The 17,212-nt window shown below is 38.9% G+C and overlaps 1 protein-coding gene across 9 annotated transcripts in view; it reads left to right on the top strand.

Annotated features, from left to right (window-relative positions):
* The window catches only part of HMBOX1 (homeobox containing 1), a 185,725-nt gene that overhangs the window by 164,024 nt on the left and 4,489 nt on the right, over window positions 1–17,212 (top strand). For all 9 annotated transcript variants that reach the window (XM_027773716.1, XM_027773713.1, XM_027773715.1 and 6 more), the window contains exon 7: window positions 15,777–15,859. In XM_027773716.1, the coding sequence (XP_027629517.1) occupies window positions 15,777–15,859 (83 nt within the window). The remainder of the gene's footprint in view (window positions 1–15,776; window positions 15,860–17,212) is intronic.

Genomic DNA, 17,212 nt, shown 5'->3' with positions numbered 1-17,212 from the left:
TTGTTGGTCTTCACTTTGTAATCAATTGCTGGTCGGTACTGTCAGATTTGTAAGTGGCCCATTTATAACTTAGCGCTTTATATTTTAAAATGGATTTCTGGCCTTGGGATGACTGCTTCTTACACACGGGTAAGTGTAAGAAACTGAACAGGCCTGGAGCCAGCAGGTGGCGTGATGGTTAAGGGCACTGGATTCTCACATGGCCGATCATGGTTCAAGTCCTGGACCTCGCAGCTTGCTTTCCTACTTTCCCTTTCTCTCACTCTCTGTCTCTCTGGTCAAGTTAAAATAATAATTATTATTATAATTAAATAAATAAATAATTTTTTAAAAAAAGAAAGAAATTGAACACTCTCAAATCACCTGACACATGTCAGCAAAGGCTGACCAAGCGGAACAGGCATGCAACTGTAGGCGAGACAGAGGCAGCAGGGAGTACACCGATGACAGGCCTTAGCAGCCGGTGAACTGGTAAAGACAGGTCGCTCTCCAGGAGGCACCATTTCCACTGGTGTGAACGCAGTCATCACTCACATTTGGTAGGTTCATTAGGAATCGAGGGATTCATAGACCAAGGAAGCCAAACACTGCCCTGCTCATGCATGTTCCTTTTCTTTATTACTAAAATAAAATGGAGGAAGCTGGTTGGTGGTGCAGTGGTCAGACATGCCACCAGGCCCATGGGGGAGGTTGTCAGTTCTGGTCTGGAGACTTCCTGAGTGTGCCAGACCTGTGAGTGCCCATGATCTGGGCTGGCTGGAGCTGGGGGCAGATCATGGTGCCAAAACCCTGTCGGATGTGCACGCACTCAAACTTTCTGTCTCTCTCTCATGTCAATAAATAAAGAAAACTTAAATAAAGTGGAGGATTGGGCATGTATTCAACACAGAGATGTGTTGGAAGAGAAGTACTGTTTCTCAGTTGTCTTTTTGTAAATTGGTTAGAATTTGTCAGTGTTTTACCAGACAACTCCAGAAAATTGTCTCCATCCTTTTCATGGTCTTCACAGAAAGACTTATGATTAAAAGGTAATATACAAAAGAAGAAAACATGCTCCCCATTGGCCACAGTAATAAAACTCCAAATCTCTAATCCAGCAGTACTTCATTTGGGTCACAGTTTACTGAACAAGTGGTGGTCTGTGTTGTTTCTAAGCTTAGTGATAGGATTCAAGTGTGCCCAGAACTCAGGCCCTAAATACAGTGCTATCTTTGACCCTGTTAATCAAATATCAAGTAGGGTCTCATGACAGTTAGCATGCTGCAAGTAAATAAAATGTTTACATGTAGACTCTTTTCAAGGAAGGGCCTTGGGAGAGGAAAACTTGACGGTTGCACACGTTGCACATATGGTGTCCAACATCCACATGCGTGCATTTTTTCTTTTTCAAACATGTGAAAGGCATCCTACCATACTGATAATAATTTGGGAGCTTTTTTCCCGTGCTAGTGTCAGAAGGAGCACATGCTTCTGCAACAGATTAATTGCACTGCAGACATAGACTTTCAATGTGTATCGATGTTGCGTTTCAAGTGAGAAATTCCAGAATTCTAAAAGTTCTCCTCTTCCCAGGGAAAAAAGGTGGGTCAGTGTCATTGTCTCCAGAGCAGTTAGGTTGCCTTTCCCAAGGAGAACTCGCCCCGAGATGGGAAGTAGCTGTGATCCTAGGGCTGTCGTACTGAAGCCTGGGTTTCCTACATCTTTGCTTTCAGGAACTCTTGTGGAATTTACAGGAGCTGGATCTCGATGATTCACTAGTACAGAGATCTGCTTTACATGTCTAAGTGAATTCTGAAACAGTGCTACGTCTTAGCTGAGTAATAGCTGTTCCTATTAGGGCTTTAAGCCAGTGAACTGAGTCAGGACACCTTAATTCCAGGTCATGTAACCTTGAGCAAGTCAGTTCTCCTTTCATCTCATTTGTGAAGTTCATGCCTTCACCTGCAAAGTAAAGAGGCTGACCTGGTAGTGTTCTTTCCAGCTTAAAGCTTTTGATTCTTTGTCAGGATCTACTCTGGTATTTCTAAATCCATGTGTAATGAGCTATGTTATGGGATTCCATATGCTATGGGGTACAATGCAAAAATTCAGTTGATCAGAATCCTTTAATCTCTTCATAGAATAACATTAATTTTTCTGCTTAAAACTATTCTTTCTATTTTGGGGACCAGTAGTTGGCGTAATGGCTCTGTTGCTGGACTCCCATGTAGTCGACTGTGTTTCAAGTCCTGGACCCGGTGGCTTAAACTCACAGTGGGCACATGTACATGCATGCCCAAGATCCCGAGAGGAGAATGGAGGAGAAGGGATTGTAGCGTGGCCATCCCCTCTGGGGGTGGGGGGATGATTTCTTACTTTCTGTCTCTCTGTCTTTCATGTGCTCTATAGCAAAAACCTCTCTCAAACAAACAAACAAAACTCTTCTATCTTTTCACAGGCTTTTCTATTCCTAGAGTCACTGCAAAACTATGAAAATATACAGCTTTTCCCCCTAATATAACTCATTTATATTTTAGTTTTTCTTTTTACTCATACCTTCTAAAAGGCTAATGTGAAGAGAGCTTTTATTTATTTAGTCTGTAGTATTAAAAACAAATTCATCTATAAAAAATGTATTGGTATAGAGCATCTTTTGTTGTACAATACAGTGTTTGTAAAATAAACTTTTATTTTTTTAAAAGAATTATTTACTTATTCCATTTTATTTGTTGTTATTATTTTTTAAACTTGACCAGAGAGAGAAAGGGAAAGTGAGAAAGCAAGCCGCCAGGTCTGGAACTTGAACCATGATCAGCCATGTGGGAGTCTAGCACCCTAATCACCATACCACCTGCCAGCCCCATAAAGTAAACTTTTAAAATATAAGTTTATTATTGAAAGGCATTTAGATAAACTAGGAATGTTTATTATTTAAGAATAATTTTATGCAATTCCATTTTACTCATACTTTGAAAGAGCAGACTTTATTTTCACATAATGTACAAAATTAGTACATGCTTAATATATAAAAATGGGGGGACCAGCAGTTAGCATAATGGCTATGTCGCTGGACTCCCATATAGTCGACTGTGGTTCGAGTCCCGGACCCGATGGCTTAAAAACTTACGCCAGGTGCGTGTGCATGCGTGTCCAAGATCCCGAAAGGAGAATGGAGGAGAAGGGATTGTGGTGTAGCCACCCCCCCTGGGGGATGATTTCTTGCTTTCTGTCTCTGTCTGTTTGGTGAGTGCACGCATCCTACAGCGAAAACCTCTCAAAGTATATATATAAATAGGAAAATGCAAGAAACTAACAAGAATAAAATTAGAATGTCCCTTAATGCTACCACCCAGAAATAATCATTGTTAACATGTGGTTTATTTCTTTTCATCTGTTGTTCTGTGTGTTGTATATATATTTACATATCTTTCTAAACAGAAATATTCCATTTGATATATAGGTCTATATGTAATATCATTTATATACTCTGTGGAAACATGATTTTTATTGAGAAAGTCCATTTTAAGACTATACCGTAACCCAGCGTCTGTGGTTGGACTCAGGGTGGCAGTAGTAGCTCTAGTCCAGGTTCTCACTTCATAACTGAACATATTGTCAGTTTGTAGACAAAGGATGGTGAAATAAAGTATTTTTGAAAAGCAGTTTTGGGGGCCAGCCTGTGGCATGGTGGTTAAGGTGACTGGATTCCACATGGCCAATTGTGTGGTTTGAGTCCTGGACCTGACAGCTTGAAAAACACAATGGGTAGGTGGTGTCTGTGCCCCCAAAATCCCAAAGTTAGGACGGAAGAAGGGTCATCTGGTATGGAGGGTGCTATCTCACCTTCCTGCTCTGTCTGCATCTTTCACCATTAAATGCATGTACCCCACTGGCAAATTTTTTTAAAAAAAGGAAGAAAGAAAAGCAGTTTTTAAATTAACCAGAGGTAGGTTTTTGTAATATTATTTAATACCTAAATTTTAGTTTAAGAAATATATATATATATATTTCTTAAAATGTATATATATATACTTTTTTTTGAGAGGTTTTTTGCTATAGGGCGCATGCATTCACCAGAAAGATAGACAGAGTCAGAGAGAAAGAAAGTGAGAAATCAGCCCCCAGCGGGGATGGCTACACCGCAACCCCTTCTCCTCCACTGTCCTCTTGGGATCTTGGGCATGCATGCACACGTGCCCGGCTTGAGTTTAAGCCACTAAGTCTGGGACTCAAACTGCAGTCAACTACATGGGAGTCCAGGGACATAGCCATTACGTAAACTACTGGTTCTTGAGAAATATTTTTATTAGGAAATTAATTTTAATAGTTTATAAACAGTAGAAAACACAGGATATACAAAAGAAAATAGAGGGCCAGACTCAAGGTCTATTGGTTAAGGGAGCTGTATTCCATATGGCCAACTGCAGTTTGAATCCTGGCCCCAAAGCTAGATGTGAACTTGTATAGAAAGGGTCAGCAGGTGTGGTGGTTAAGGTGCTGGAACCCAAATAGCTGACTGCACAGTTCAGTCCCAGATCTGATGTCTTGAAAAACATGCAAGGCATGTGCAAATCCCTAGAGGAGAATGGAAGAGAAGGGATTGTGGTGCAGCCAACTACCCAGGGGATAATTTTTCACTTTCCTTCTCTCTGTCTCTCTCTAACAATCACATATACCCTATGTCCCCCCAAAAAGGGGGGGCATTTCAGAGCTAGCTGGTGGTGGTAGTTAGGGTGACTGGATTCCACATGGCCAATTGTGTGGTTTGAGTCCTGGACCTGACAGCTTGAAAAACACAATGGGTAGGTGGTGTCTGTGCCCCCAAAATCCCAAAGTTAGGACGGAAGAAGGGTCATCTGGTATGGAGGGTGCTATCTCACCTTCCTGCTCTGTCTGCATCTTTCACCATTAAATGCATGTACCCCACTGGCAAATTTTTTTAAAAAAAGGAAGAAAGAAAAGCAGTTTTTAAATTAACCAGAGGTAGGTTTTTGTAATATTATTTAATACCTAAATTTTAGTTTAAGAAATATATATATATATATTTCTTAAAATGTATATATATATACTTTTTTTTGAGAGGTTTTTTGCTATAGGGCGCATGCATTCACCAGAAAGATAGACAGAGTCAGAGAGAAAGAAAGTGAGAAATCAGCCCCCAGCGGGGATGGCTACACCGCAACCCCTTCTCCTCCACTGTCCTCTTGGGATCTTGGGCATGCATGCACACGTGCCCGGCTTGAGTTTAAGCCACTAAGTCTGGGACTCAAACTGCAGTCAACTACATGGGAGTCCAGGGACATAGCCATTACGTAAACTACTGGTTCTTGAGAAATATTTTTATTAGGAAATTAATTTTAATAGTTTATAAACAGTAGAAAACACAGGATATACAAAAGAAAATAGAGGGCCAGACTCACAGCCTCGTAGTAAAGGGAGCTGTATTCCATATGGCCAACTGCAGTTTGAATCCTGGCCCCAAAGCTTGAAAACCATGCTGGGAGCGTGTGCATTTGCACTCCAAACACCAAGAGGATGGAGAAATGAGGAGAAAGGATTGTAGCATGGCACACCCCACTGAGGGCTGATTTCTCCCTTTTTCTTTTTTAATCTCTCTGTCTAGTACACATGCCCCCTGGCAATTAGAAAATAAAGAAAATAGTAATAGTTACATTTACAAATAATCAACTAAAAGTATTCCGTTTGTTTACATTGAGGGTCTTCCTTTGGGTCCCTCTCTATATATATACACATGTGCACACATAGACACACATATATGTCATTTTATATGTAATTGGCATAATGATACATTTGGCCATTTTATCACCACCTCACCCCACAAAGTTGGATTTCTCCACAGTACTGACAGTGGCCTTGGGGATGATGACCAGCATACCCACAGCCTGCTTTTGCACGCCTATCATAATTGTCTTTTAGCTAAGTAGAAATGTGCTTGTTTTGCTTATGGGTGGAAGGCTGTGTTTTATTTTTATTTACATGGAAGCTTTATTTATTTATTTATTTTTTTAGAAGATAGGGTGTGTACACTTACCAGTGCAAGATAAGGACAGAAAGACATTTGAAATCACCCCCAGGAGAATGGCGACATCGCAATCCCATCCTCTTTAGCCTCCTTTTGGGTTTTTCTTTTGTTTTAAGAGATTTTTGCGGGTCAGGAGGTGGCGTGGTGCTTAAGGTGCTGGACACTCCCCACATGGCTGACCACAGTTCGCGTCATGGACCTGGTGGCTTGCTTTCTCACTTTCCTTCTCTTTGTATTTCTCTGGTTAAATGAAAATGACTGAATGAATAAATAAAATTAAATAAATAAATATGAATTTTTTTTTTTTTTTTTTTTTGCTACAAGGCACATGTGCTTGCTGGAGAGAGAGAGAGACAGAAAGAATGAAATCACCCCCTAGAGGAGATGGCCATGCCTCAGTCCCTTCCCCTCCATTCTTCTCTCAGGATTTTGGGAACACACGCACACGTGCCTGGTGTGAGTTTTAAGCCACTGAGTCTGGGAGTTGAACTGCAGTCGACTACATGGGAATCCAGCAACATAAGCATTACACCATCTGCTGGTCCTTCCTCCTGGGATTTTAGGCACACACACACAGGTGCCCTGTGTGATTTTCAAGCTGCTGAGTCTGGGACTCAAAACATGTTCAGTGTTGTGGTATCCAGCCACCTTAACCTCCACTCTACCTGCTGACCCTGTAAACGTATTTGATTACTAACACTTTTACATATTTCTAATTATTCATACTTCTTCTGGTGTTTGTTTTTTTCCTTTACTCATTTTTTTCTATCACATATTGTGTTTTCTTATTGACTCATTAACCCTTTCTGCTATATATTTCTATTTACTTGCAATTTATTTTTTATTTAAATGTAGGTGAAGTCATGTGACTGCCTTCATCACTTAACATTTCCTCATTCAGATGGTCTTTTTTAAAAAACTTTTTTAATGATTTAACTTTGACATTTAATCCTAATATTTGGTTCATAAAGTCAGCATTTTAAAAAAAGAATTATTTTATTTTGTTATTTTTTAATTTGCTGTAGGGCATATGTGCTTGACAGAAAGAGAAAGAGAGAGAAAGATAGGGAAAGTGATAAAGTAAGCCATCAGGTCCAGGATTCAGACCAAGGTCAGCCATGTAGGAGTCCAGAGACATAACCACTGTGCCATCTGCTGGCCCCAGGTCAGCATTTCACTTGGTCTTACCAGATAGCCAGTTTTCCTTTCCTCATCAGATTTAAGATTTTGGGGGGGAGGGGGGGGCAATAGGTTGTATGGTGGTTAAGGTGGTGGACTCCCACATTTCCGAATGTGGTTCAAGTCCCAAACCTGGCAGCTTGCTTTCTCATGTTCCTTCTCTGCCTCTGTCTGTATCTCTGTGGTCAAATTAAATAAGAATAATAAATGAAATACTGTAGTTCTTAAAAGAAAAATGTTTCTTTCTTCTGTGTAAGATTATTTGTTGGTTCTATTGACCATCATCAATTCTTGAACCATAGTTTTGATTATCATAACTTTATAATTTCATAATATTTACCAGGATAGAGCCCATTTGTTACCACTTATTTTCAAAGTGTTATGAATCATTTTTATGTGTTTTTCCCAGTTAATATTAAAAATTACATAGTTAAATTTTACCACTCTCGGGGCCAGCAGGTGGCATGGTGATTAAGGCGCTGGACACTCCCACATGGCCAACCACGGCTCAAGTCCTAGGCCTGGTGGCTTGCTTTCTCACTTTTCTCCTCTCTGTGTGTCTGTCTTTCTCTGGTGAAATGAAAATAATTGAATGAATAAATAAAATTAATTCTTCTTAATTATTTTTTTTTTTTACCATACTAAGAAAAGATAGAGAAGAAAAATGTATGTGTTTAATTTGATTGAAGTGCATTAAACCTAAAAACTCATTTGGGAAGAAAGGACATTGTTACACTATTCATTCTCATCTGCATTGTGTGTTATGCATCTTCACCTCCTTATCTTTTTTAACTGTGAGTGTAGTTTTTACTTTTTAAATGACTTCTATATTTTCCTTGTTAGGCATTTTTAAGTCTTTTTCTTGCTCTTGGAGTAGATGCCTTTCTCTCCCCCCATAAGTCATCTACCTAGTTATTACTGATAAACGGAAAAGGTTTTATTTTTATTTATTTATTTATTTTAAGAGAAATTTTTGCTGTAGTGTTTGTGTGCTTTCCAGGGACACAGAGAGAGAAAGTAAGAAACTACCTCAAGGGGGTACGGTCACGCTGCAGTCCTTCTCCTCCATTGACCTCTGTGGATTTTGGGCACGCATGCACACACACCCGAAGTGAGTTTCAAGCCTCCAGGTCCAGGACACAAACCAGTCAACCATGTGGGAATCCAGAGCCCCATCCACCATGCCACCTTCTGGCCCCAAGGTTTCTTTTCTTTTTTTATTTTTTTAAGGTTTCTTTTCCATTTCTTTTTTCAAATTCATTTAGTTATTCTTTTAATTGATAAAGTATCAATTTTAATTTTTGTATTTGTTTAGTACCCAATTGATTATTTCTGAGACATTTAAAATTTATTATATCTCTCAGTTTTCTTTATATTTTATAATAGGTAAATGACAATTTTTTATAATTATTTTATTTATTCATTCATTTATTTTAATCTGACAAGGGAGACAGAGAGAGAGAGAGAGAGAGAGAGAGAGAGAAAGTGAGAAAGCAAGGCACCAGATCCAGGACTCGAACTGTGATCAGCCATGTGGGAGTGTCCAGCATCTTAACCACCATGCCACCTGTTGGTCCCTGGTAAATGATAATTTTGTAATCTTCTTTTGCAGTTTGTTTCAAATCTTGTACTGACAAGGACTTTCAGAACAATGTAAAACTGTAGCAATGTAAAAAATTTTATCTTTGATAATGGACCCTGTTGGCTTATTTCTGAATCGATGATGCTGTTAGTATTTTACCATTTTATTATTAATGTTATCAGTTACTGTTTTCCCATCTTTCTATCATGAAAGATTCAAGCATAGAGTAAAATTGAAAGGATTTTATAGTCTATATGTATATGAATTTCATCATGTTATTATTAATGTTGGCAATTTTTTTCTCTTATATTATAAAAGTTTTCAAGCCAATAGCAGAATTGGTTCCACCATTAACATTCCACCATACTGTTTTATTATTCCTCTCTAGCAGATTTTTTAACATCCATTATGATTATGTTACAGAAGTAGATTAAAAAAGAACTTACTAGAATTTTTCAGTTTGATCAAACCTTCTAGAGAGCAGAATGTCTTATTCTTTATTTATTTACTTGTTTATTTTTTATTGTAGGGCACTTTTGCTCTCCAGAGAGACAAAGGGAGACAGAGGAAGAAAGTGAGAAATCACCCCTCAGGAGGGATAGCCGCACCACAATCCCTTCTCTTCCATTCTCTTCTTGGGATTTTAGGCATGCATGCACTTATACCCAGTATGATTTTCAAGCCTCAGATCTGGGATTGAACAGTATGGGAGCCCAGTGCCTTAACCACCATGCCACCTGCTGGCCCCCACATGCCTTACTCCTCAGATAGCCTTACTTACAGACATAATCTCCTCGGCCATCTGTAAATCTATAGTGAAATAAAGCCCATGCTATAATATTGGGTTGTGAGAAAAGTCATAATGTATTATGTTTTTCTATGCAAAAATGCATCATGAGTTTTCCACAACCCGATAGTTTAATCACATTATTTCTTAACACCATCTCATTCTCATGAACTAACTATGTGTATGTACCCAGTATATTATTAGTTTCCTACGGCTGACACAGTTACCACACACGGGAGACCTTAAAACAACAGAAGTTTATTCTCTCACAGTTCGGGAGGCCAGAAATCTGCAATCGAGGGGTGAGCAGGACTGGTTCTTTCTGGAGGCTGTGAGGGAGAATCTCTCCCTCCAGTACCTCTCTTCTAGCTTCAGGCAGTTGCTGGCAAGCCTCAGTATTCACTGGCTTGCAGCTACCTCATCCAGTGTTTGCTTCCATCTCCCTACTCCCTCTTCTGTCTCTTATAAAGAGGCTCGCACTGCATTCAGAGCCCACTGTGATCTCATCTTCCTCCTCACCGTGATTATGTCTGCAGGTGCCATCTTCAAATAAAGTCATACTCGGAGGTCCTGGGTGGGCATGAATTTGGAGGGAGGAGAGGAGCACTGTTCAACCCCCTGTGCTGAGCAACTTGCTTAGCAAGTGGTCATGGAAAGAGCATGGGACTGGAAGTCCAGAGACTTGGTTCTGATTGTAGCCAGCTCTATAACCTGGGGGAACTCAGGTCTGCATTGTGTCCCCATTTCTCAGGTGAGGAACTTGATCCGTAAATAATCTTTAAGGTTCTTAAAAGTCCTGTTAAAAATGTTGAAGAGTCATTTGTATAGCTGATTTCTCTCTGGCCCCTGGTTGTTTCACAGGGTTTTTAAAGGTATGATTAGTATTAGAGGGCCTTAGATATCTTTGGATGAAAGATAAGATTATCACTGTTCTGGTCAGTGAGTAAACTGACAGTGTTTTGTTTTGTTTTTAGTTTTGTTTTTTTTTTAATTATTTACTGCCATTCACTATACATCAATACAAAATGAGGTTTTCTCTCTAGTATACATTGTATATTGGCTCAATCAAGGACGTTCCCATACATGTTATCATCAACAAATCATTTTCTATTTCTTATATATTTTGCTTTTTTCTTTCTCCCCTTGATTTCCTACCTCTCATGCTCTGCCAACTCCCCCCTTCTCCCACACTGTCTGGTATGTACTGTTGTTTTCCATGCCTTTTTTTTTTCCACATTAATTTAGAGACTTTCAATAACCAGCACAGCTGATATATACATATTTATGAACGCATGTCTGACTTTAGGCGTAAACCTCAGTGAGTAAAGTGAACATACTATAAAGTAGTACCTCACTGGGACTGCAATCATTAAATGGGTATTAATAGGTTTTTTTAATGCATTTTTAATTTAAAAATAAGTATTAGTTTTAATAGATCAAAATAGAAAAAAATGTTAAGAGAAATTTGCTTGAAACCTAAAGCCATGAAAAAGCTAGGATTCAGTTTAAATAGTAGGTAGATGGACTTATCAGCAGTTCAAGAGAAGACAAAAATCCTTAAATATGGAAATCAAAGCATCAAAAAAAATCAGTACTGTTTTAATCTAAAGTCAAAAATTATATTTCACTAGTTCAAACTTAGGTAATTAATCTCTTTTCTATTGAATTTGCAGTATTACTATGGTCTGATCTTTCCATTTAAACTCTAGGAGTTAACATTCAACTCTGGGGACCAGCAGGTGGCGTGGTGGTTAAGGTGCTGGACACTCCCACATGGCCAATCACGGTTCAAGTCCTGGATCTGGTGGCTTGCTTTCTCACTCCCCCCACCCCCTCTGTGTGTGTGTGTGTGTGTGTGTGTGTGTCTTTCTGGTCAAATTAAAATAAATAAAAAATTGAATAAATAATTATTAAAAAAAAAAATTCAACTCTGGACTTGTCCCTACCATTCTCTTGGTTCTGTGTGTCCAACTTTAGTTTTCCTGGTATAGTACTCACTTCAGCACTTCTTAGAGAGCTGATCTGGTGTTGATAAATTCTTTCAGGTTTTGTTTATCTGAGAATATTTTTGTCAATTTTCCCATATAAAAGATAATCTTACTGGATATAGTATTCATGGTTGAAACTGTTTTTCACTTAACACTTTGAATATATTTTCCCATTTTTTCCTTGCTTGCATTGTTTCCAATGAGAGGTCTGAGGTTAACTTTATGGGATATCCTTTGAAAGTAACTTGATGTTTCTCTCTTTCCAATTATAGTATCTTGTCTCTGTGGGTTTAGTCAGTCTGGCTATTATGTGCCTCAGGGAAGATCTTCTTAGGTCGATTCTCTGTGGGGTCCTTGGTATTTCTTGGGTCTGGATATTTGCATGCCTCTCTAGGGTAAGAAAGTTTTCTTCCAGGGTTTCATGGAATAGATTATTAATGCCCTTAGTTTCTTTGCCTTCTGGGATACTGATGATCTGGATATTTGGGCATTTAATGGTGTCTAGTATTAGTCATGTGTTATTCTCATTTTTTGTGTTATTCTTTTTCAGTCTTTTTGGTGAATTTCTCTAGGTCAGAGTTTCTATCTTCTACATCTGAGATTTGATCTTCTGTATGATTTAATCTGCTTTTGATATTTTCAATGGAAGTTTTGATTTCCTGTATTGCAGCCTTCTAACAATTCCGTTTGATTCTTTTTTGCGATGTGTACTTCCTCTTTCAGATCGTGTAAGAACTTCCCCAAATCCTGGAATTCCACATCTCTTTTCTCCTGCATCTTCTGGAGTTCGTTGTCTCTATTCTATTGCATCTCTCTTAGCTTTGTCACTATGAATATTTTAAATTCTTTATCTGACATTTCCATGAGTTCTCTTGTTTTCTTTGTGGAGGACAAGGAGTTACTCTCTCCTTTAAAGGAGAGATATTTTCTTGGTTTCTCATATTTCTTGTACCTCTGTGGTGGTTTCTGGTCATCTGATGGATTAAAATTTTTTTTTTCTATTTTTTTTAGTTAAATTTGGCTCCTGGCTGGACTGGGGAGTAGGAGTAGAAGACTGGGCAGAGAGTCTTTGGTGGTTGAAATCCAGTGTTTCTTAGACTTTTCTGGATTAGCAAAAGATAGTTGCTCTACTTAGAGGTTTTCTCACTTCTTTCATCTCTGCTTTCTCTCCCTTGCTTGAAAACAAAAAAGAAAATTAAATTGTTTTGTTATTGGAAATCACTTAGCAATTAGAAACTCTTAAATAGGGTATGTTAGTTTCCAAAAAGTATATTAGTTTATAGTTATTTTCTTTTGAATGAGTAATCGTCTTTTTTTAAAAATTTTTAAGTTCAACTTTATTTTTATTTATTTTAATTAAACAGAGAGGGACAGAATGTGAGATAGCGCGAGAGAAAGCGAGAAAGCAAGCCACCAGGTCCGGGACTCAAACCATATTCAGCCAGGTGAGAGTCCAGTGCCCTTAACCACAGGACACCTGTAGGCCCCAAGTAATCTTTCTTCTAAAAGCAAGCATTTCCCCCTACTGCCCAGTAATTTTACTTAGTGAATAAATACACACTGAATTATAGGTAGTGAGAAATACCTGACAATCTTGAAACCTTTTGGATAACTAAAACAGTGAGGTTTAAATAACCCTTCGGCAGAAACAGTTTACATAAAGGCACAGAGGAAAATGCTCATTTTCATTGCTTAAAAGGACCAGCGTCTATTTTTTCTGTATGTGTACCCAGACACAAAAGGAGGGATTCTCTAGCTGCAATTGCTATGGGCTTCAATGTTAGGAATGAAAGTGCTTCAAGGACATTTCCATTTGCTACTAGCTGATGGTTTCTCATCTCATGTAAATTATTTTGCCACTTTTCATTTTAATTCTTTCCTGTCATTGTCTAGCAAACCGATCATTGAGTTTCTCTCTGCGAAGATATTCACTGATCACTTAGCTGACAGTGTCCTTTGTCTGTAAAAGTAGAGTGCCCTTTGGATTTATTTTATCACTTCTTTATTGCTACCTGTAGATTTGCTTACATTTTTAACCTTTTTGTGTCTTAGAAAATGTCTAGGGCTATAAAATTTCTTATATGGAATAAACGAATGTTTTGAACTTCAAAGTTCCATTTCAGAAGCAGGTCTCTGTTAGACTCTAACAGCCAAATTCTCCTGCATTTTATCCACCTGGTGATGGTAGAAAGAATCTACCTTTGAAATAATCTACAGATTGAAATGCTAGAAGGTGAATATAAATAGCATGTACTGTTTCTAGGGCCACTTTGAACGCATTTGTTACCATTGCCTGCATCCCTTCTGTCTTAGCTTTCCTTTCTATCTCCCGATTCAGCCTGCTTCAGGTCCTCTCGTCAGCTGTTGCTACAGCTGCCACCACAGCTGCCTAACTAGCTTCTGCCTCTGTGGTATCACCAGAGAGACTGCCTGATGAAAACAAGTTTGGCCATAGGGTACCACTGCTCTTAAATGTGGCTCCCACTTGAGTTTTAAAAAGTTAACCCCTAGAGAGCCAGCAGGTGGTGTGGTGGTGAAGGTGCTAGACTCCCACATAGCTGACCACAGTTCTAGTCCTGAACCCAGTGGCTTGAAAGGCACACCAGGCATGTGTGTGTGTCCCAAAATCCTGAGAGGATACTAGAGGAGAAGAAGTGTGGCCTCCTTCCCCTACCCCCCGTGAGGTGGTTTCTCACTTCTCTCTCTTCTGTCTTTGTTGGAATTCAGAAATAGACCATGGTAGAGGATGGCAGTTGACAAGACTGGGAGGATACAATTATGTGACTTGTGTTTTAGGAAAGGAAAGGTAGGAGGGCACAGCAGAGAGGGCCACCCAGAAGAGGGCGGTGTCAGAGTCGGTTTCCGGTGGTCCTGGAGAAGGAGAAGGCGTAGGGGCCCTGGTGCTCACAGCAGATAGGCAGGGTGAGGGAATAGGAAAGGCTGCATTCTAGGGGAAGGGAACTTCTGAAGAAATTGTAGGTATTAAAATTTTGATGAGGAATCATTTTCTAATCATAAGTTTACAGGTTCAAAAATAAATAAAAAATAAAAAAGTTTATAGGTTCAAAGCATGAAAATTCATTTTTTTAAACTCATAGATGACAGAGAAAATAGCACTAATAAGCATTTTCTTCCCACATACAGTCTCACGGGTTGGATAATTCTAAGGACGGGTCCAGCAAACCTATTTTTTTAAAAAGTGTTGTTCAAAAGCAATACATACATTTTTACATGTGAAAAAATTTTTAAATGCTTAAATCTCCTCTCACTAAGCCTCTTCCCTCACAATGAGTATCAGGAGTTATAGCCTGGAGTTATACTCCATTCCCTTTCAGCTCTTACCCAGGCAAACTTACGTACACCTAGACAGACATTTTTCAATTTTACAATAGTATTTTGCATATTATTCTATAGATTGTTTTTCTCACTTCGGGATATGTCATAAACATCCCCGGGACCAACAGTTGTAATGGCTATGTCGCTGGACTCCCATGTAGTCGACCGCAGTTCAAGTCCTGGACTCAGTGGTTTAAACACACGCCCAGTGTGTGTGCGTGCGTACCCAAGATCCCGAGAGCAGAATGGAGGAGAAGGGATTGCAGCGTGGCCATCCCTCCAGGGGATGATTTCCCTCTTTCTGTCTCTCTTTCTGTCTTTCTGGCAAGTGCACACGCCCTATAGCAAAAAAACTCTAAAAAAAAAAAAAAAATCCCCCAGGTCAGTGGACAGTCATTTTTAAGTACCTGTTTATAAATATAGATGTCCCAGAGATTGTGATGCTGTTCTCCTATTCATGGACTGTTTGCTTCTACAAACAATATGACCCCCAAAAATGTCCTATCATTATAAAACTCTGTGACTTCAGTCACTCATATGTATCAAAAATGACTTTTATATCAATGATATCTTTCAATAAAGAAGAGTAGTATGTAGACTTGCTGCCCCATGCCATAGCCACTTAATAAAAATGAAATAAAATTCCATTCCTTACATTAGTCTCATTTCCATTAGTAACCAAGAGACCATTTCTGTTCTCACAGATTTCATTGGACAGCCTGAACTAAACACTCAAATGTTATACTTTAAATAAGAAGATATTTTTCAGTCAGTGTCTTAATGAGAGCTTATTTTAAAAAGTAAAAAATTTGTGTTTTTATCTGTTGTCTCTGTAGTTAGTTCAATGTAAAAAATTTGTGTTTTTATCTGTTGTCTCTGCAGTTACTTCAAACAGAATCAATACCCAGATGAAGCAAAAAGAGAAGAAATTGCAAATGCTTGCAATGCAGTTATACAGAAGCCAGGTAAGATAGGAAGCACAGGGCCAGCAGACCGAGTGGAGGTTGGGGCAGCTGGATCCTGCATGGCTGACTTCACAGTTCAAGTCCTGGACTCGATGGCTTGAAAATCACACTGGACACGTGTGTGTGCATTCCCTAAATCTCAAGAGGAGATTGGAGGAGGAGGGATTGCAGTGTGGCCAGTCCTCCTGAGGAGTGATTTCGCACTTTCTCTCTCTGTCTCTTCAATGAGTGCACACACCTGATAGCAAAAAAAAAAAAAAAAGATAGCGACCACGGCTCTGCTGTTATACTGCTGTCAGTTACAGATCAGCACTGAAGGTACTAAGTCACATACTCATCCCAGCTTCATGGTCTTAGCTCAATCTACATCGTCCTTCTGCAGGTGGTCACTGCCCTGTCCTATTTAAACAATACTTCTGGGAGATGTTGCTGTGGCATTCAAATCAAATGTTTATGTTGGAGAGTTTCTAAGGAGTGACTCTGTAAGGTACAAGACCTTGAAATCATTAGTTTTGTTCATTAGTGTATAGATTTCTTTTTCCAAAAACTTAGCATAAATATATCAATTCCAAAATAATATTAAAGTTTGAATTATTTAAGCAAGCTTTACTAGTACAAGGCTTAAAGGCTATATGCAAAGGTATCACATCTCTGTAACAATGAAATAGTAATTTATTCTCCCTTACCTAGAATCTAGATCCTGCAGGCTCAGGTTCAATGACACATTAATGAGGGGAATCTCAACCCTATTTTACACAAGCCAAAAGTCCCAGTCCTACAGCTGTGAAGGATCTTGACCTCTCCCTGAAGAACACTCTACTCGCCTATCACCAAGGCCTTAACTAACATCTGGTCTCTCCACCAATTGTGGATTAAAGGCTGACAGACAGAAAAAAAGAAGAGAGCAGGGAACAGTTTGGGGGTCCTCAACAGTAAGCATGTACGCTCTAAGAAATCACCTTTGAAGCAAAGATGACAATAAATCTCAAACACACTTGGAATTATGTTGTGTATCCCAGCAGCACTGCAATAATGGGTAGGCTTAGTGGTCTTTAGCCTTCAAGAAAACATGTATAATGTCCTCTGTCTTAAAGTGCAGGACTATAGTTAATCTAGGCCTTAAAGATGTAAGTACCCTGTTATCTGGTTACTTGGTAAAGAATAACTTACTTCTCCAGAATGATGCTAATTAAATGATACTGCCACAGTACTGTCATGTGGACTTTGATCTGGCACCCTAGCAGACCGACTTGGTAGAATTCTTTAATATTGTATATAACTTTCTGAATTAAAGAGCATGTGTTGTTAGTTGCTATTTCCGTATTCATCTCTGTGTTCATTTAATAGTAATTT

Source organism: Tupaia chinensis, unplaced genomic scaffold, assembly GCF_000334495.1.
Source record: "Tupaia chinensis unplaced genomic scaffold, TupChi_1.0 Scaffold000366_1, whole genome shotgun sequence".
Classification (NCBI taxonomy): Eukaryota; Metazoa; Chordata; class Mammalia; order Scandentia; family Tupaiidae; genus Tupaia; species Tupaia belangeri.
The sequence above is the reverse complement of the archived record's forward strand: the minus strand, read 5'-3'. Positions and strand labels throughout refer to the sequence as shown.